The sequence below is a fragment of the Typha latifolia genome, chromosome 2 (genome assembly GCF_019914945.1).
Source record: "Typha latifolia isolate L0001 chromosome 2, TyphaL0001v2, whole genome shotgun sequence".
Classification (NCBI taxonomy): domain Eukaryota; kingdom Viridiplantae; phylum Streptophyta; class Magnoliopsida; order Poales; family Typhaceae; genus Typha; species Typha latifolia.
In genome coordinates this window covers 6,178,287-6,198,391 of record NC_133087.1, presented here as the reverse complement: position 1 = coordinate 6,198,391, position 20,105 = coordinate 6,178,287, and the positions used below count along the sequence as shown (strand labels likewise).

The 20,105-nt window shown below is 37.4% G+C and overlaps 1 protein-coding gene across 1 annotated transcript; it reads left to right on the top strand.

Moving 5' to 3' along the window:
* Window positions 1-5,034: 5,034 nt before the first annotated feature.
* Window positions 5,035-16,094, top strand: LOC140782524 (uncharacterized). The gene is made up of 13 exons (XM_073129137.1): window positions 5,035-5,643; window positions 5,736-5,831; window positions 5,936-6,013; window positions 7,620-7,700; window positions 7,782-8,001; window positions 8,080-8,138; window positions 11,158-11,207; window positions 11,310-11,397; window positions 11,477-11,734; window positions 11,820-11,912; window positions 13,583-13,687; window positions 13,878-13,994; window positions 15,793-16,094. Exons 1-13 carry the CDS (start codon window positions 5,578-5,580, stop codon window positions 15,856-15,858), a joined length of 1,377 nt encoding a protein of 458 aa, XP_072985238.1. The 5' UTR covers window positions 5,035-5,577; the 3' UTR covers window positions 15,859-16,094.
* Window positions 16,095-20,105: the final 4,011 nt, after the last annotated feature.

Here is a 20,105-nt window from a genome sequence, read left to right as displayed (position 1 = left end):
TGTGCCTATATTTCTTTTCTTCTTGCTCTAGCCATTAATGTCCTCTCTCACCTCCTTCCTTCCACCGCCCAAGTTCTTGGTCAGCTTTCTCTAACTCCTAATCCTCCTCTTCTATAGTAACTTCTCTCCCTTCACTCCGAAGGAATTAACCTAGCACCTATCTAGCCATTGAAGGTTAACAAGCTAGGGTTTATCCGACATTCAGCCACTGTTTAGCCGATATCTTAAGATCTAGCCATCCAAACTATGCAATCTTGGATTCGTTGGAAAGCTCTCTTTAACAGCAACAACATATCTAAAATTCACCAAGCTCCAATGGCTAGATCATCCACAGTTACCTTCGAAAGTCACGTCCTCAAACTAGTCCAGAACCATTACGCATCACATCAAGTCGGTTCGTAACATTATATTAGCATCCATGAAGAGAGCAAGGGATTTTAGAGTTATATATGCAAAAATACCCAAATATATTAGTTAGCAACATAATTAGCAAACAATGTACCAGTAAAAATAACAAAATACCATAAAGTAATATTATATATACATATAGGGGGCATTCATATAGATTACATATATATGCAAAAAGATTAAAAAAACAATTATTTGAGGAGTATATGTTCAAGAGTATCGATAGGGTATAAAAGGTTAAAATAAGCACTTGGAAGGTTATAAATGCAAAAATTCTCAGATAGAAAGTTAGCATGAAATTGATGCTTGCATGGGCCAACAAGTGAAGCCTAGGAAATGAAGCCACTGCAAATTAATTAGAAATTTGTTATATAATCTTATTTTAGTGGTCACATGTCACTGTGATTCCATACACAGCTACCAATTGTAATTATGCTTCAAAGCAAGATAAATGTGATAAAATAATTTTCGTCTTGGATGCATTAAGAAATCTAAGTCCTTTTATCGGTAGCTTTTCCAAAAATTATTGTTGAAATTTGGATAAATGCTTTGCTCTAAGTCCTCTTATCTGTAGCTTTTCCAAAAAATATTGTTGAAATTTGGATAAATGCTTTGCCAAGAGTTTTTTTTTTCCTGGAGAGAGTTTATAGGCACATATTTAAAGACGACTTAAAATAAAAATTGAGAGAGAAAATATAGAATAACTTTTTGACACAAGTTTTACACTTATTTATGATAATAAATATTATAGCAAAAGAAAACATGATATCAATAAGAAACACAACCCTAGCAAATACATAAGCGCAAAAGACTTAAAATTAACTTGTAGAATTCTTGAGAAATCGAGCAAGAACTCCCAATTAACAACAAAATGCTACCAAAGATAATAAGAAAATAAATGGACGTAGCCGAAGAACAAAAGAGGTGAAACACACCCATGACCACAATGGGAAGGAGCGAAGCTGTTGCCAATAGAGGAAGAGATGTCTAAGGTTGAGCCAAGAAGGGAGGAGTTGAACTCGAGAGCCAATTAGGGTAGGGGGCCATTGAAGGCAACTAATGTCAGAACTAGAAAAAAAATTAATTGGGGGGTTGAGAGAGGAGGGTGCACGTGCTCTGCACGTGCAACCCCTCCCCTCTCCCTCTCCAGCATGCGACGAGGCGCAGAGATCTCATCTAATCCGAATTGGATTAGATTTGATCTTCTTTTAGTCTATAAATTAAAACCCTAATCCCTTCTCTCTCTCTGCTTAACCATTTCAGCCCTCTTCTCTCTCTTCTTCCTCCCCTCTTTCGCTTTATTCTTCCTCACCGTCAGAGTCACGTCGTGGAATTGGCCCGCCGGAGCGCCGTTGGAGCCATCGGAGACCATCACATGACTCCTTGGTGGTGATTTTTAGCACGTGAGCTAGAGATTTGAGATTTAGTTGTCTTGCATAGACTCAAGTGAGTGGGTTCACTCACATATTTATTTTATTATATTTCGTACCTTTGTTAGACTATGTAAAATTTCTATGTGCAAATTATTTATTTCACCCTTACATACAAAAATTTAATTGTTACAATTTCTGTGTGCAAATCTATTTATTTCATCTATACATGCGAAAATTTAATTGTTATATTTTCTATGTGCATTTAATCATTATACTCAGTGCATCATCATACTTCGTGCAAATATTAAAAATTGTGAAAAGAAAAATGAGACTAATATTGGTACGACTTAGATAACAGTCCTGGTATAAATTGCTTACGATTTTTTGTGGTGACTCAAGTTTATCTAGAAGTCCAGGGGAAAGTCCTAAATCAGATCACTACGGTGACTTTTTTTAGGTAACTCTAGCGGAGTTAGGGAACAGTCCTAGGATGAATGAGAAATTTCCTAGGTGACTCTAACTTCTCTTAACGGTTAATGGAAAAGATAGAGTGTGTTGATCACATAGTGATACCATCTGATGACCCTAACTGAATCAGCTATGAAGAAAAATCCCAAGCGTCATCTCGAGGTGACTTCTAGTTGATGTGGATTCACAGGGTTTAGACCCATTGAGACATATGACAATATAAATATTGAAAAGATGTTAATATATTGAAACCATATAAGGTTACAAGTTGTGACTCTCTCTATTGTTATCATTGTTATTATTTAAAGAGCATGCCTATTGCATATTGTTATGGATATTGTTGCCATTAGTTAAATTTTATTCAGCATTATTATGATTAAAAATTTATTTGGTTTTCAAGTGGATTTTACTCACTGAGCTATAGTTGTTGGCTCATGGATTCTTTTTTTGTATTTATTTATCTATCTCAGGTAATAACCAATGGGGCGACTGAGCGAGATGTACCCGGAGTCCACCTCCACTTAAGATTCACCTATTTACTTTTCCGCTCTTTTGGATTTTATGCTTTAGATTAAAAGTTTTATTTATTTCGTTTAGAGACTATAAAATATTAACATTGTTTTATGTTTATTGCAATTAGTTTAAATTTAACAAAGCAGATCTTCATTTTATTTATATATTTTGCCATCGTACACGTAGAAAGTACTAATAAGGTTTCGTGTATCTCAAGCATATTGAGATGCATAGCCGATCATGATTCCTATTTCGGGTCGTGACAACTAAGGTCGAGACGGGTGGGGAGGAGTCATACACAAGGGCAAAAGGTGATAAAAATAGTGATAGAAGGACGACAATAGCACTGAAGAGCATGACAAAAAGAGAGGATGGAGCGGAGTTGGAGGAGGAGGGTGAGTAGGCAATGAGGGAGAAGAAGAAGGTAAAGGAGGTCAAGAGGAGACTTTAGAACGAGAATACAAGAAAAAGGAAACAAAAAGAGGAAGGTGAGGTAGAAAGCCTCTCCTCCTCTACTAGCTAGCTACTAGGAGTGAGGAGGGGAGGAGTTTGCCGATGATTAAAGGAAAAAAGAAGAGAAAAATCATGACCAAATCGTAGAGCTGGCTTGATGCACCGACGATTAGGGGAAAAAAGAAGAGAAAAATCGCGACCAAACCATAGAGCTGACTTGATGCTGTGCTCTTACCCATGTCAATCACGTCATCCTCCTCCCTTGTCCTTTACCAACAGATCAACATTGCTCTAGCAATGGAAGTCTAAAAATTCTAATATGCACTAATTCAAAGTTCAAGTTGGTACACCCGACTTATTATAAATAGGCATCCAAATGAAGAGCCAGCTCTTTGGTTATGAATGAATCTACGATAAATTCAGCAAAATACTAAATACACTATTTAGGTTTAAGATATGGAATCTACCAGCAAGAGCAATAAGATTCTATCAACAATAAAACAAGAATGCAGCACAAATGTTCTAGTTTGATAGAGTTTGATAGAGTTTGATATTATCAATTGCAATCCAATGTCCAAATAATTTCTTATGTCTTTTGATGTCCAGAAGAAAAATACTGACAACATACAAAGGGGCGATTAACTAATTACATACATACATAACATATAATCTTCAGTTTACCAATCAAATGATTACTGCTTACAAACTTACATTATATTTTGAACATCTAACCAAACAGTTAGTCTATAGGAAAAGTTCTTCAATATAATGATCCATGCATGATCTTGAAGATGTCTCCATGAATGTCATTTCACCACCGCATGGAAGGACATCGTAGATTATCTTTTCAATCTTGGATTCCTTCGACCGAGTGGAAGATAGGCGCAGTGCTAGGGAGGGGACCGCCGCCGTTGTCGACCGAGCTCAATCTTTGAATATGATATAAGGTCAGTTGCATTACCTTCCACCCTGACCGAGCTTAATCTTTCAATAAGATATATTTGAGGATGTTGTTGTTGTTATATAATATAAAAATCATATTGATGTAATTGAGTTTGTAAAATAGTGTGGTGAATTAATAGGGTATCACCGGGTTGATATAATTAACACTCTTATTCAAGATGTTCTATAAACATGTACACATACACTTACTTCTTGGTCTTGTCCTTTTTATTTATTTGGGTATCTGTGAAGATAGGATATTAGAAATTTGTATATGGTTTATTTAGGTAGTTGAGTCCAGTGGGCATCAAGTGCATTCATCTATCCTCTTCATCTCGAATGTGTGACATGAAACATGCAATTTCCTTTTCTTATATTGTTTTTATTCAATTAAATGCCTAAATGAAGTTGCCATAAAATTTTTTCTTTGACTCCAAGATATGTAAAAGTTATAATTTCTTGATTATCTAAAAATTTAGTAGTTTTCTTTTTATGTAAGAATAAGATAAAATCATCTATGATTTGAAAAGGACAATACTATCAATTTGATCATTTTTATCCCTTATTCTAATTATTATAATTAAGCACCATTTTATCTGACAATTTGATTCTACTACTTATCCCTCTTTTTATGACCAAACACAAAATTAAAAGCGAATTAAATTTTTTAGAAAAAGCCATATTCCCCAAACCACCCCAATTGGCTAATAATATTAATATAGCTCGGTAGCCGCTAAAGGTCGGTTCGAGATCTGCTCAAGCTCTGAGCCGAGCCAAGCTAGAGCGAGCTAATGCATTTCAACAAATAGAATCTCGACACCTCATTATGTATATCTTGTGACATAGTTGAACTTTGTACAGAACCCACCTCAATCTTGAAGAGCATTCCATCTTGAATATTCCCCACCCTAACTCAGAAGTTTCCCCTTTCTACCTTACATTTCCGGCCGACAAACTCTACCCATTCCATCCTCTCTCTCTCTCTCTCCTGCCTCCGATACACCGATCATGTCATTGGTCGTCGTTTACTCCATCGCAGAGGAAGGCTAAAGAAAGACATCGTCGTCGTTCGTCATCAATACTGCCTAAAGCCATGGTCCGTTGTCGTCGAAATTGATGTTTTCTCCTTTCGTCGGCGGCGTCGCTTTTCGTCAATGCCTTCACCATTGCTGGGTTGATAGACGAGCTTAACGAGCTGAGCTCGATAATAAATCGATCCGACCGCGAGCTTGCTGATTTATAATTTCGAGCTGAGCCGAGCTCTGCTTAGCTCGCTCTAGCGCGGCTCGTTTACACCCCTACCAGTAGGCTACGCCACTGAAATAAACCTCCCCAATTTCGATTCCTACTTCCGACCTTCTACGCCCGTCTATTCCATCACCGGCACCGGGGTAACAACGACCCGATTTGCTCTTCTCTCATGGATTTTCAGGTCGTCGTCCTCGCTGGCGGCACTTCTGAGAAGCTCTCTCCTCTCGTCTCCAAGGTCTTAGCTTTATCTCCTATCTCACTCAATTCTTTATACCCCTCACCTTATCTTTTTCTTTAATTTTGCTTTGAACCTCTGATCGATGGCAGGATGTCCCTAAGGCTCTCCTTCCGGTAGCGAATCGTCCTGTTCTGTCCTACGTCCTCGAGCTCCTCGAAGCCAGCAATCTTAAAGACCTCCTTGTGGTGTGAATTTCTTGTTTCAATTCATCTTTTTTAAATTCACTTTTTTAGTCTTTGTGAAAGATCAGAGAGATAGGATATTAGAAGCTTGTTTGTCGTTTATATAGGTAGTTGAGGGTCAAGACGCTGCTGTGAGAGTGGGCGGCTGGATATCGAGTGCGTTTGTTGATCGTCTTCACGTCGAGGTGTGCGACACGAAACATGCAATTTCCTTCCAGATCTTGTTGTTCTATTGAATGCCTAAATGGAGTTATCGTAATTCTTTTTTTTTATTCCCGGATATGTAGAATTATAACTTTTTTATTGTCTGGAAAATTTGGTTGTTTTCTTTTTTATCTAAGAATGAGATCAGTTGATGGTTTGAAGAATGCGTGTGCTTTCATGCACGGGATTACCTTTTTTATTATAAAATCTTTTGATTTAAATTATGGAAGTAATCAGGAAGCACACTATTGTATTTCATAAAGATAAAAGGAGAAGTACAAGTAACTTCTTATACGATTGTCATAATCTTCCATAGTGAAATGGTTGGTCTTGGTATACATGTGTGCGTGAAAAAGATTTGTCATAAATAGAAGCCAAGCCTATATTATTTGTTCAATGTTTTCATCCTAATTCGTGTGTAGTCTTTCTAATTCTAGCATGTCTGATTAAATTTTTGTATTCACTTATATGCCGTTATATTGTAACAGATTCCAATCTAGATGATTAACTTTATAGATTGACATTATGTTCCTTTCTTGTGTAAAAATGTGCTAGATGTGAACTGAAGACTGATTTATGGACAAAATCCGGTTAATTCAAGATTCTATGATTTTCTTTATGTTGGTGTAGATTATTTATCCTTGTCAACTTTGAGGCCTCCTCTTGATTCCACATCATATTCATTAGAAAAAAAACTCGAGAAGCCAAATGCTATGAAAGCGATCTCTTATGCTTCTTGATAATGCTTCATCTTTGTATTTGCACGTTGTCATAGTGCAGTGCTATCACACATGCAAGATTGCTAAAGATCTGAGGAAAGAGTAATTTGAGAAATCTGTGGCCTTGGTTAATGCCCCATTTTGTAGTAATGATGCGTTATCGGGCTATCCCCTTTTCCAAATATAATGTAAAACTCATAGTATTGAGAAGCTCGTGTAGGAACTTTGACCAATTCATAGCTTATTTATAGTAACTGCATTTTTGATAGTTACTAGGGGAATGTTAGACTTGTATTACATCCTTGCTTATAACAGTGGGATACTCTTTCAAATGATCAACTAAGTGGAGCATTAATAGAATCTTGTGGCTCCAGTATTGGTTTCATTGTTCTAGTCCTTAACTGATTTAAGTAATCTGTTCTATACTGATTAAGCTTGATTCGATCAAGATATTGCTTATAGAAGTTTTGGAAGGAAATGAATATTATGACTGAATCAATAGGATCAGTAGGAACGAGCCTAATTGATGATCGTGATAAGTATAAATAAATTTCTGGAAGTTAATGACTAATTTGAATACTTATTTAATTCCCTAAGGCCAAAAAATTGTCAAAGAGATTACAATCTTCTTTATATATATATATTGACAAAAGGCACTACAATCTTCTATAATTATTGTCAGACAGAAAAGGGGTATAAGATGCCCTAATTTCTAAAGTAATTCCTAGGCTGCTGAACCTAGGCTGCTGAGCAGCTTGGCATGTTGTACATGCTTCTGTTACTGTTACATTTAGATACTTCTACTTCTATTTATATGCTGTCTGATTTCTTAATTAACTGAGAGAGGAGCACATGATCTTGTTTCTAGGTAGCTGCAGTCCCTGAGGATATTGGAACTGCAGGTGCATTGCGAGCTGTGACCCACCATCTCACTGCGAGTGATGTTCTGGTATTAGTGAACCTATCTGGATGATGCTATGGAAATCCATATTTGGAAAGCTAAATCAGCAATTGTCAAATTGTATTGTAGATTGTTAGTGGTGACATTGTTTCCGATGTTTCTCCTGGAGCCCTTGCTTCCACTCACAGAAGATATGGTGCGGTGGTAACTGCATTGCTATGTCCTTTACCAGTAAGTGGACCTTTGGATACTGGCTCGGCTGGTGGAAAAGACAAAGCTAAAAAACCAAGCTGCTGCAATATTGTTGGGCTGGATCCTACAAGACAATTCTTATTACATATTGCATCAGGTGTGCTCGTCTATCATATTAAACATGTATTTGGAACTTTTTTGGTGATTCATCTGAATATCAGATAAATCTTAACAGGGGCTGAGGTTGAAAAGGACATTCGAGTTCAAAAGAGCATACTTCGGGCTGTAGGTCAGGTCTGGTTGCACTTTTCTTTCTTTCTTTTTATTTTTTTTCCTAGAGATTAATTTGATGAAACAAGTTTGTACTGAATTTTATTGTATGGGTTCTTCAGATTTCTGTTCTTCCCTTAGATGACCTGGGAATATCAAATTTCTTACTTGTGTTACTTTGTATCAGTTGAAAACCTTAAGAAAGCCACATCCATAATTCCATAGATAGCCTACATAGGAAGAGTAGCATCTTCTTTTATAGAAAAAAAGCAACTCTTTTGTAAGTGTTGTGTAGAATGAGACTACTTGCATCTTTTATGCTTAAGATGGGGTGAGAGAGCTTATCTGTCGATTATATGTGATAGCATCTACTTTGACATTGTTAGTGCATAATTTGAGTTATGTATTTGATAAGTTCGGGCACATCTAGTCCCTAACTAATTCCAAATTTTATTCACAGAACTAATGTGGATCTTGGAAGTTCATCTAGCCTGCCCTTCTAGCTTTCTTAATCTTCTATTTTCTAAAAGCCAATTGTAGTGCAGGAGATGCCAACAAATTAATACCAAAGGCGATAGGCTTGCCAATGCCATAGCCCTTATCTGTCAATGGCTGGTAAGATATGTACCATGGCATGTGCTGTTAAATGTTGGCAGCTTGTTGTGCCAATGACAATTGACAAGAAGGGTGAATGAAGGGAGGCTGTAGTCAGCTCAAGAGGGACAGAAGTCAAGAAGAGGAACAACAGGGGTGTTTGTTTAAAGTGGTAACTTGAGAGGACAAGATCATGATTTCCTGCATAGGTCTTCCTATTTCTTTTCCACTAGTTACTCTTAGAGAATACCTATCTCTTCCCCTGTTTGCAGTGGTTTCTTAATATGCTAACAGGTGTTGGCAGCACCTGTAGCACATACTGCATGTGATACTAATTGATCAGTGTCAAGTTGTTTGCTTGGCATAATTAAGATACTGAGATGTGCTTATTATAGCACAGGATCAATTTGTTAAAGCTATAGGCATGAGATTCTGTGTGTTGCTTGTCAAACCAAATCTGCATACTGCATATGTGAGAGTGCATACTGTCCATTTTTTTGAAAATAGGAGTGTAAAATACTATAGAAGAGTAAAACATTATAAACTTATTAAGGAAATAAGTGTTGACATTAATAATATTGCACCAAAAATCTGCTCCCATGTTGCTTTGACATGTAAAGGGTCATTTTCAATGTTCTAGGAGGCCAAAAGTAAGCGCTTGCATACTTACTACTTTGCCAAAAGACAAGTTAGTGGCTAAGCTTCACATAGAATAGCCGGGGCTTGACAAGGACATGTATAATAATTTCGTCTTGGTTTGTTAGGACAAGATTGATCTTAGATCAAACTTTTTGAGCTTTGGAAAATTGATAATTTATTGATGTTATTAATTGATCAATGCAAAAAGAAATCAGGGAATGGATGTTAGAGGGAAGGAGAAGATAGATATATGCAGAAATGTGCCCAACCATGATCTGTTTTTTATATCTATCCATAGAACTTACATAATTTAACTCCCTTAATTCCCTAGTTGGACCCTTGGGCGATCTTAAAAAATTAGCTTTTCTCATCCTAGAAGGGCTATAATACAAATTTGGGGCTTTTATAATACAATTTCTCTTCCAACAAGATTCTAGAATTAAAAAAAATTTTGAAGCTTAGTAGAATATGTGGAGAAGGCATGATCTTTATATCTTTCAATTGCATATGTGTGTTACAGACCAAATTTGGAACGATCCGTCCGTTGGATGATTATGAAAATTTAGGTGGAGGTAGCCTCGTGAGTTAGGATTCTAATAGCTCTGATTTCACCTAAATGGAGGTCGGGATGAAAAGATAAAAATAAAATAGTGGAGATAGGTCAGAGAGGGCAGAACAGTAATTTCTGACGTTGTGGCAGTCGTCGGAGGGTGGCGGACGGCCAAGGGTGGTGGTGAATCCGTATTATAAGGTGGCTGCTGGAGGTAGGAGGTGGCTAGGGTTTGGATACTTGAAGGGGATCTATGATTATGATCTACTCCTATAAAAATAAAGACAATCTAACGGCTAATGAAAAAAAGATAAGGACAAGAATAATAATTGGCTAAACTTAGATTTCTCTCTATTCACTTTCATAAAATCAATACATGTCCACTTCTATTTATAGGAGTAAAAATCCATAGTGGATCGGATCCACATGCGGATTATCCGATTTATTTAAAATTCAAACAATAAGATAAAGCTAGCTAACTAACTAAATCAGCCTTCTTTATCTTTTTTGGATTAATCCTTCGTTTCGTCATAGATAGATTTCGAATCAAGAGAAGTCTTGAATACCAAAGTTGTAAATCTGGAGGTTGGTGATCTTATCCCACTGATTTGATATTATTCGGACGTCTGTAGAATATTCTTCGAATATTTTTCCGAAACTATGCAGAGCTGGATTTAACTAATTAAATAAAATCCTAACCTTCTAACTAAACCAAATAAGCAAATAAGATAACTAGACTCAATCTATTGAATCTAATCTCCCCTTGATGTGATCCGATCTGACCTGGTTCGCATCAATGTGGCATCTGTTCATCGTTTGATGGAACATAATCAACTGCTTGTAAACCTGCAGTACATCTGTAACATAGTAGAATTAGAGTGAATATTTCATGATCTGCTTGCATTCAGTAACCTGAAGTCTTGAATTAGTACACATGATGAATATGGTCAGTAAACAACATGACATTGTTGAAAAGTCTTAGAGAGATCGTACACTTTAAAACCTGTGATGTTCAGGCTTTCTTCTTCAAGGGATATATGTGGAATATCCAGTACAGCTTTGTTACACCTATATGGTTTTAGTGGCTTTGTTTTTTTCAATTTAATTTACTTATGTCTACTTGAAATGGACATTATCAACTTTAATGTATTGTTGGATATAGTTATGTTGCTGCTATTAAGTTCTATCCTTGCAACCCCATGTGTACATTATTTTGTCGGGTTACTAACAAAGCCTTGATATTTTATCGTTTGCCTATAGATGGAAATCCGAGCTGATCTCATGGATGCTCATATGTATGCATTTAAGAGGTTTGGCATTGCTCAGCTCATGAATATTGTTTTTCCAGTTTCCATAAATTTCTTGGTTTTTTTCTTCTTCTTGCATGACCTCTAATCTCTGTTGTTCATCAGGACTGTTCTGCAGGATATCTTGGATCAGAAGGATAATTTCCATAGTATTAGACAGGATGTGCTACCCTATCTTGTTAGAACCCAGTTGGTATGGTCATCTTTGGCTATATGTGTTTCTTTATGTAAACTAATCTTCTTCATAGTCATTATAACTTTCGTGACATCAGCGGTCAGAAGTATCAGCCAATGAAGCACCTGTAGTTGATGAAGCTGGGAATGGATTAGATCCTTCTCATAGAAATTTACGATGGTTGTCTCAACATCGTGAAGTTGCACCAACTGCTTTTCAAGATCTCAATGTTTCAGGTCATGGTACTAAGTTAGAATCTCCACGAACACATAAATGTTGTGCTTACTTTTCCAGCAAAAACAAGTATTGTGCTCGCCTGAACTCTATTCAAGCATTTTATGACATTAACCGAGACGTAAGGATCTTCTGTATTGAGTATGATAGATTCTTGTCCAAAGTGCATATTTCTTAAATTTTTGTTTGGGATTAAAATATGACAGGTGGTAGGAGAGGCTAGTCACCTATCTGGTTATTCTTTCTCTGCACAAAACAATATCATTCATTCGTCTGCTGTGCTTGGATCTAAAACAACAGTAAGCTAATCTCTTACCTTGTTGTAGAATTGTCCACATTGATCTATGGACTTCAAGAAACATAGTATTGCTTTTATATTTTGCTGTGTGTTACAGAACTTCTGTTGTCTTTGTGAAGAAGAAACAGTCTAGATGTATCCTTAAGTAGTGAAACATACAATTTACACATGTGGTTAGGCCTTAATTTAGCATGCCTCCCAAGACTTTTGTTTATCACGTAACCAGTCTAGCTAAACCACTTACTAAATTCGGCTAGGTATGCCTAATTGGCTGATCCCGCTGATCCATGTCTGGAACCAGTCAAGCTAAACCAGTCGCTAGATTGGTTTTGACTAGGTATCAGCTAGATCGGTTGATCCCGCCCTATACGGGCTCTCTCTCTCTCTTCTCTCTCTTCTCTCTCTTCTCTCATTTCTCTCTCTACGCTCTCTCTAGCCTCTCCTCTTTTTCTTCCTCTCTTTATTTCATTTGATCTCTTCCTCCCTTTCTATCTTTCTTTCTCTTTTAACAAAGAGTGAGATAGAGAGATGAGAAAGAAAGTGGAGAGTGAGAGAGGAAGAGAGGGAAAGAGAAGGGGAAGAGAAGAAATGAAAAAAAATCAGAAAAAATTTGCCTTGTAGCAATACGAGAGAGAGGGAGAGAGAGAAAAAGAGAAGGGAGAAAGAAAGGAAAAAGATTAGAAACAAAATTTGCCTTAACAGTAATAGAGAGAGAGAGGGAAAGAGAAGGGAGAGCTAATTTCGTATTCATTAAAGTTTAGGGTAAGTTAATATACTTTTTACTTTTTATGCTTCATATATTATTGATTTCTTAATTTCTTGTCATTTTTCTAATTTTTTTCAAAAAATTCTGCTATTTAATTAAAAAAATAATTCAATCTACCATGGTTGATATGGTCGATACAGTTGATATGCATTACTTTTTTTAGATATTCGATCCTAATCTCGATTCTGATATTAAGTTTTGGAACTTCGCACATAACTCTCTTATAATTCTAATGTATATCCAATTGCTTGGTAGACGTTAATTTTAATATAAAGATGAAAATGCCCTTTTCTTTATGACAACTAATTAGATTATTTTTGAGTGAAAATTCTTTGATATATATTTCTTTAATCTCAATCTTTTTCATTTTTACATCTTAGATGCTACAAATATTCCAATCAAGATAATATAAAGAGCAAATGATCAAATGTTTAGCAGTTTGAATAGAAAATTCTCAAAAAACTAAGGTCTTGTTTGGTTTGAAAGTAAGCTCCAAACTTAATTATTTAGTCTCATTTCTTAGTCTTGATTTTTTGAAGAGTAAACTTGATTAGATATGATAAAAAATAAAAAGATGTTTGGTTACTTAACTAGTTTAAACTCAAAGCAAACAAGACCTAATGGTTTTACATAAAATGGAATTACAAGGGGTTAAGTGAAGCAACTCAAAGTTAGGGTGTCACATTGGAGTTTAACCTAACTACAAGGGGCAATATGTATTTTCCCCTTTTAATTTTTTGTGAAACTCACATTCTGGGATGACCATTAAAGCTCAATTGTTTCAGATGATTGGTTTAGTGAAATCAGATTTAGACCCACTTATACGAAAATATTAAAACTAGTTTACTTATTCACTTTAGTATTCATTGTTTTCTTTATCTTTGATCTTGCATTTTAATTTTCAGGTTGGTCCACAATGCATGCTTGCTGACGGTTCACAATTAGGTGACAAATGTAGCGTGAAGCGATCAGTGATTGGTCGTCATTGCAGAATTGGTTCCAATGTGAAGGTGATAGAATCTAAAATTCTCTCTCTTTATACTTTGTTTTAGTATTCTATACTCAAGGAATGCTGCCATTTTGAGCCTTGGGATTGAGTTACTACAAGTCAATGTGTATCACTGGAAGATAATTGTCTGCAATATTCATTTGCATTGATAACAAAAGCACTTACACTTTTCTGTTTCTTTTGTCCTGCAGATTGTTAACTCCGTTGTGATGAACCATGTAACTATTGAGGATGGATGTTTTGTTCAGGGATCTGTTGTATGCAGTAATGTGCAGCTTCAAGAGCGTGCTGTATTGAAGGATTGCCAGGTAAATTTCTTTTCTCTTGTGCACTTAAATTTTCTTTTTTATTTTACAGCTTACTACTGATGGATGATGTCAACAAACTTGTGTAGCGCCAAGTGTCTGATATTCTACTTTATGATTTATCTAGTCAATCGGCACCTTCAATGATGCATATTTTGATATTCTAATGTCCACTTTTGTTGTATATGATTTTCACCTAGGTCTAAAATTTAAAATTTCATTGTGCTTGGGAAGAGGTTTGGTCTACATTTAAAAAATTTATGTCTACCTCCAATGCGTGGATCTCAGAAAAAAGGTCACATCCAACCTATATTCACACTTGTTCTAAGTGTACTGTTGTTATCCAGATTATGAATCAAAGTATTGGCCAACATGTAACTGTATTGGTAAGTGTCGAGCCAAAACAAAGGGCGAAACAAGCTTTTCAGTTGGCTTTGTCTGGGATCCATTTCAGTTTGGAACAATGAAATTTTCGGACGATCATGAAGAGATGTCAGCTTTTTAAATAACCAATGAAACAATGAAAGTCTCTCTCTCCTACACTTTCCTTCTTACTATGGCAATCAAAACAAATCCATAGATTCTACGGTTGATCCAGATGACTCCCCAGGTAGATCTGATGGGTCCGACGTTTGCATGGTGTTCTCCTGGTGGACATGTTCTTTTCTTCCTTTCCTTTTCTTTTCTATTTTTGGGCTCCGGTGTGGCCTTATACCAGAGATTTGCCATGGACCCACCTTTGCAGCAGTGGTGATTGTTTGCCCACCTCTACCACAATGGTTTTAAGTATTACATACCACTCTTTATGCAAGTAATCTATATTTCCTAACTTCCTTTATAATTTTTACTGAATTTTTAGGTATCATTCTATATCAGTTCTTTAGAGTTGCATTAAATTAAGAAGATAGCTCGATGCTTAAATGGCTGATCTCAATACTTAAATGGCTGATACAACGGCCTAATTGTATCATTTATTTTTGCAACAGCCTATTTGTGTCACTTTTTTCAATGGCCAGTACCGATATCGATTTTCATAACTTTTATCCAAATACAGCATTGCAGAAAGACATAAGACCTATCTGATAACCAGACATCCGTTATTGTACACCTCATATCATCACACTGATGTTTAATCATCTTGGGGAGCTATGCTGCTCTCGGCATATTAACACAGAGAGTTAGTAGTTTGATCATGACTAGTGGGATCTAATTTGTAAGTTCGATGAATTGCATGCGGCAATTCCTAGTATTCAATTTCCATGATGCTTATGATCAATCTTTCCAACAAAGTCTGCAGGATGTGAATAAAAATGGGCAACCTCTTATCTTGGACACACCGAGAGAGTTTTTTTAGTTTGATCGTATGTCTTGCCACCATGCAACCTTTCAGTGACTGGTTTGAGCATGGAAGTAATCTGTGCACAAATGGTTGCAAGACTACTTTATATCGTCCTCCCAGGATTCTTCAGTGGTAGGAATCTCATGCCATTGTACCCCATTTATGAAGTGATGTCTATGTTCTAATTAGTCTGCTGTCCATTACTTGGTGGGGCCTGTTGAATGCTGTTTGATTTCTGACTACCAAAGATTACTGCAGTAGGTGGCCAGGGAGATATTGTAACAGTGCCAATTGGTTTAGTATTTTCATTTCTCGAAAGCCTTCTGTCCTTTGAACTGTTGTTTTGAGAAGATTCCACTAACAAAATGAACTTATTGGTGCCTTCATTGTCATTGCTAACATTCTTAACCCTCCCTCGGATCTTAAATTCTGTTTAATCTTTCCATTCTCATTTTGCTTCAGGTTGGAGCCGGTTATGTTGTTACTTCTGGGAGCGAGCACAAAATGGAGGCTCTTACAAAGAAGTAGGAAGTTTTGCTAGTTCTTTTCTGCCATCTATAGATCTTTAAATCTATTTTTTACAACAATGTATGGTCACATGCCCGAGTGTTCTGCAACGAAAGCCTGTGGCAAAATACCTACTGGATTGAGTGCTTGGCATGATTATCTTCTTTTTTGGTCCTTTCTTATTCTTTGTGTTGTTTTACTTGTCTGATGTGAACTTTAATTACTGAAATGAATACATTCAATTTTTGTTCAGAGAAGTATTTCTCTTGCCTGTAAAAATTTAGCCTTTCAGTTCGTGCCACAATTAAGATTGCATCCGATAATGTTTATGGTCAAGCCAAACTTGATTGACATTAACAGTTACATTATTTGAGTGTATGTAGTCAGAGCAAATTGAGGTGATAGGCTGTCACTTTCATTCTGCTTAAAGCTTCAAAGGTGTTTTTCTACTTCAAGGGCCTGTTTGGGTAAGGAATTCTTTCCCTAGGAAATTTCTAATGTAGGAATTGCAAAGTGAAGCATCTTATGTGAAATTTTTTCAGTTGGACTGAACTAATTTATCTTGTTTGAATTAGAAAGAGATGGGAGGAGGTGGGAGAAGGAGGTGGTGGTAGAGGGGGCGGGCGGAGGAGGTGGTGGAGAATGTGGTGGTGGGCGTCGGAGGAGGAGATGGTGATGGTGGTGGTGGCGGCGGTGGTGGTAGGTGGAGTAGGGCGGTGATAAGGAAGGGAGGGGAAGGGAGAACAGGAGAAGAAAAATAAAATTTTCATCCAAACACTCAAAATCTCCTATCCTGTAAAAATTTCTGAGGTTTAATATAGGTATTTATGCTATCCAAACACCACCCAAAAGGGGAGCAATGTAAAGGAATTTGTGATATGTTTACTGAAGAGGACCAACCAATAGTTTTTAATAAAAAAGAACTGTAGTTAGAAGCAAGTTGAGTTTGGGGCAAGAGATCATGTTTATCATCTGCTTTACTATCTTTAAATTGCCTTTTTTTTTTTAAAAGGTCTCTTTCTGAGCTAAAGGTTTACGACTGCGATATTTGCACAATAATTAAAAAGGCAAGTATTGTGGATATTTGGCTAAGATGCGGTCCTTCTGGAAATTGTATTGATTATTTTGATGCTAATACTGGTGATCTACTTTGTCATAGTTCATTTCTTTCATATAGGAGGTATTTTATGAACGTTTGCAAGATTTCCCAATTTATGTTGGAAAACAGCCAACAGCTAAAAAGAAAAAAGAAAAAAGAAAAAAAAAGAAAATGATATTGTGGTTGTTGGACTTGTTATCTTTTAATCGATAAACTGAGTCATCTTTCTTTTAGGTGTTCTTTTTTTTTTTTTGGTTTAAGAGAAGCAATTTCGTAAGGGCACACAAATATTTAGATATCCAAGAAAAATACCCAGAGCATCTCTATACAATAGGTTGGCTAGGGAAGTTGGGGCCAAACCAACCCGAACAGAGGGAAAGAATTAGGTTGTCTCTAAGTTGGCTAACTCATGTACAAAATAATTATTCTTCGTATAACAATGGAAGAAATGAGATAAATTGAGATTCTTAGGTTTCTTAGCCATAGCCCTACCTCCAAGGGAAAACAATTTTGAGTTGCATAACGTCAATTAGCATTTGAGAGTTTGATTTAATTGAAGAGATGAACAAGTTATATTGTTGAGCTTTGATAAGAGCACAATGCAAAGCTTCCTCCACGACTTGGAAAGTATCACCAGCCAAGCATTGCAGAGCACCTGCAAGAAAGGGTCTTGTCATTGGAATCATCGAGAATATATATTTTTTTTATTAAAAAGGAGCTGCTTGGGGGGAGTGGTGATCCCTAGGGCGTCAACACCCAAAATATAACAGAGATTTCAAGGGAGCAAGAAATGCTCAGTCCCCAACAAATACCTGCCCGTTTACCAAAAAGAGTAGCCCAATCGGCTGCCCAATTACAACTTCGATCGGCATACGAAAAGGAGATAAAAAAGAGATTCAGTAACACTTTGCATAGTCAATAATGTCTTGAAACACCCAGGCGAGTAAGGGTGTAAACGAGCTGAGTCTAAGCGAGTCAGTTGCTGCTTAGGCTCGGCTCGCTTTAATCGAGTCCGAGCCTGAAACAAGCCTATTATCAAGCCTCAGGAGGAGGAGGACGTGGTGGCTTGGAGAAGGAAGGTGAGGCGGAGCTTAGAGGAGACGACTATCGTGGGAGGAGGACGATGCGGCGGCGGCGGCTTGGAGAAAGAAGGTGAGGTTGAGCTTAGATTAGGTGACTGCCGCGGGAGGAGGACGACGTGGCGGCGACGGCTTGGAGAAGGAAGGTGAGGCGGAACTTAGAGGAGACCACTGCCGCAGGAGGAGGACGACGCGGCGGCGGCGGCGGCTTGGAGAAAGAAGGTGAGACGGAGCTTAGAGGAGACGACTGCAGCGGGGAGGGAATGTGGGACTTAGATTTGGGGATTAGAGTTTTATAATTTAGTTTTATACCGAGCCGAGCCTGAGCGAGTCGGCATCAGCTCAGGCTCGGCTCGATATTGATTTTGAGCCTCTTTCAGCGGCTCGGGCTCGACTTAGCTCTGACCGAGCTGAGCTAGACTCGAGCTCCAGTAGAGCCGAGCCTGAGCTGCTCGATAAGCTTGACACCCCTACAGGGGAGCTCCTCCGGATGACAAACGACATTCATGACAATGCTAGAGTCCCCTTCAACCAAAATGTAAGAATTGCCAAGTTGAACAACTATAGTGAGGGCTTGGAAAAGAGAGCCTCAGCTTCCAAAGTAGAACCCACTGAAATTGGGCCAGCTGAAAGATGGATTACATTAACTTGGTTAGTATGAACTACAACACCAAAGCCTCATGATCTGTCCACCAGGTCCCATGAACCATCAGAATTAATTTTAACATGTCCAGCACCTAGGGCGGTCCAGTTGCTTGGTAGATGTTGCTTCCTTCTGGAGGGCTAATTACCCATGCTTTTGTTATAGTAGTCAATAGCCATTTGCATGGCCTTCAACACCATATGGTTAGCATTCCCTTTGATTCTTTGAAAACACAGCATATTCTTGGGCTTCCAAACCTTCCAGACAACAAGAAATTTATCTTGGCTCCCCCTAAGATGACCTAGTCATAAGCAATCCAATTGTAGTCTAGGGTAAAGGTAAAAGTTCTGGGCAATGACATACCAAACTTCAAGTGTAAATCTACAACCATTGAAGAGATAGCCAACATCTTCTTTCATAGCCACACATTGGACACAATTCAGCTGGTCCATTGTGTAGGTTATGGATGAGAGCACGAGTGAGAGCACTACCCCCACAACACTTTTCAGAAAAAACTTTTGGCTCTTGGGTTAACCCTAAGCCCGAACAACATTTTCCATTCAAGGCATTCATGATTAGCTTGAGGCTTAATGAAGGAGTAAATGGATCCGGTAATAGCCTCCCCTTTTAGATCAGGCTACCAAACTTATTTATCCTCCAGTAGCCTAACCCTCAAGTCTAAGATGGAATTACAAAGAGTCGGTCCAAAAGCATCTCCAACTCAGGTTCCATCCTAGCATCCATTAGTCATAAGACATGGACCAGTATATCATTATTAATAATAGTGATGTTCACAAAATATGTCATACGAGTAAGGGGTTTAGGAGTAATGCAAGGGTCCTTGGAACCTTAACCTTAAGCCCATTCCCGATCACATTTTTCACACTATCTATCATATTTCTTGTCATAGCCCACAAAGCCTTCTAGGCCCAAGAAGCACCTTTCTTAGGCTTATCAGCCTAATTATCAAGAGAATCATATTTACATTTCATAATGGAAACCCAAATGACATAATTATTATTTAAAAATTTAAAAATATGTTTTATTTTTCCAAACATAGTAGTTTAAGCTAATCCTAAGTCCCTTATAGCGAGGCCACCCCTAGCCTTGGGCTTAGTCACTATTGCCCAGTTCACAAGATGGAGGCCCATTCGATCCTTACTAAGGCCTTTTCAATCCTTAACCTTCTCTCATAGGAATCCGAGAGCAAGTTTAGTGACCTGATTGATCCAAGGTAAAATCTGAAGCCCAAGTGGAAGTCAGACAGCAACTAGGACTAGATGTAAGGATAGAGTTAATCAAAATATGCATACTTGCAAAAGATAAGGTATCCTTCTAGCTAGCCTGTTTGCTAGCAACCCGATTGATTAGATCTCTCCAATTAACAACTGGAATGCGATTAAGAGAAATTTTAGCTCCCAAGTAAGTGAAAAGAAATTGGCCAAGA

Bases quoted from the DNA above. Each gene is read 5' to 3' on its own strand.
- LOC140782524 (XM_073129137.1), top strand. From the start codon at position 5,578: ATGGATTTTCAGGTCGTCGTCCTCGCTGGCGGCACTTCTGAGAAGCTC. The intron at 11,398-11,476 runs GTATGGTCATCT...TCGTGACATCAG, and splicing joins ATCTTGTTAGAACCCAGTTG to CGGTCAGAAGTATCAGCCAA. The intron at 13,688-13,877 runs GTGATAGAATCT...TTTGTCCTGCAG, and splicing joins GAATTGGTTCCAATGTGAAG to ATTGTTAACTCCGTTGTGAT.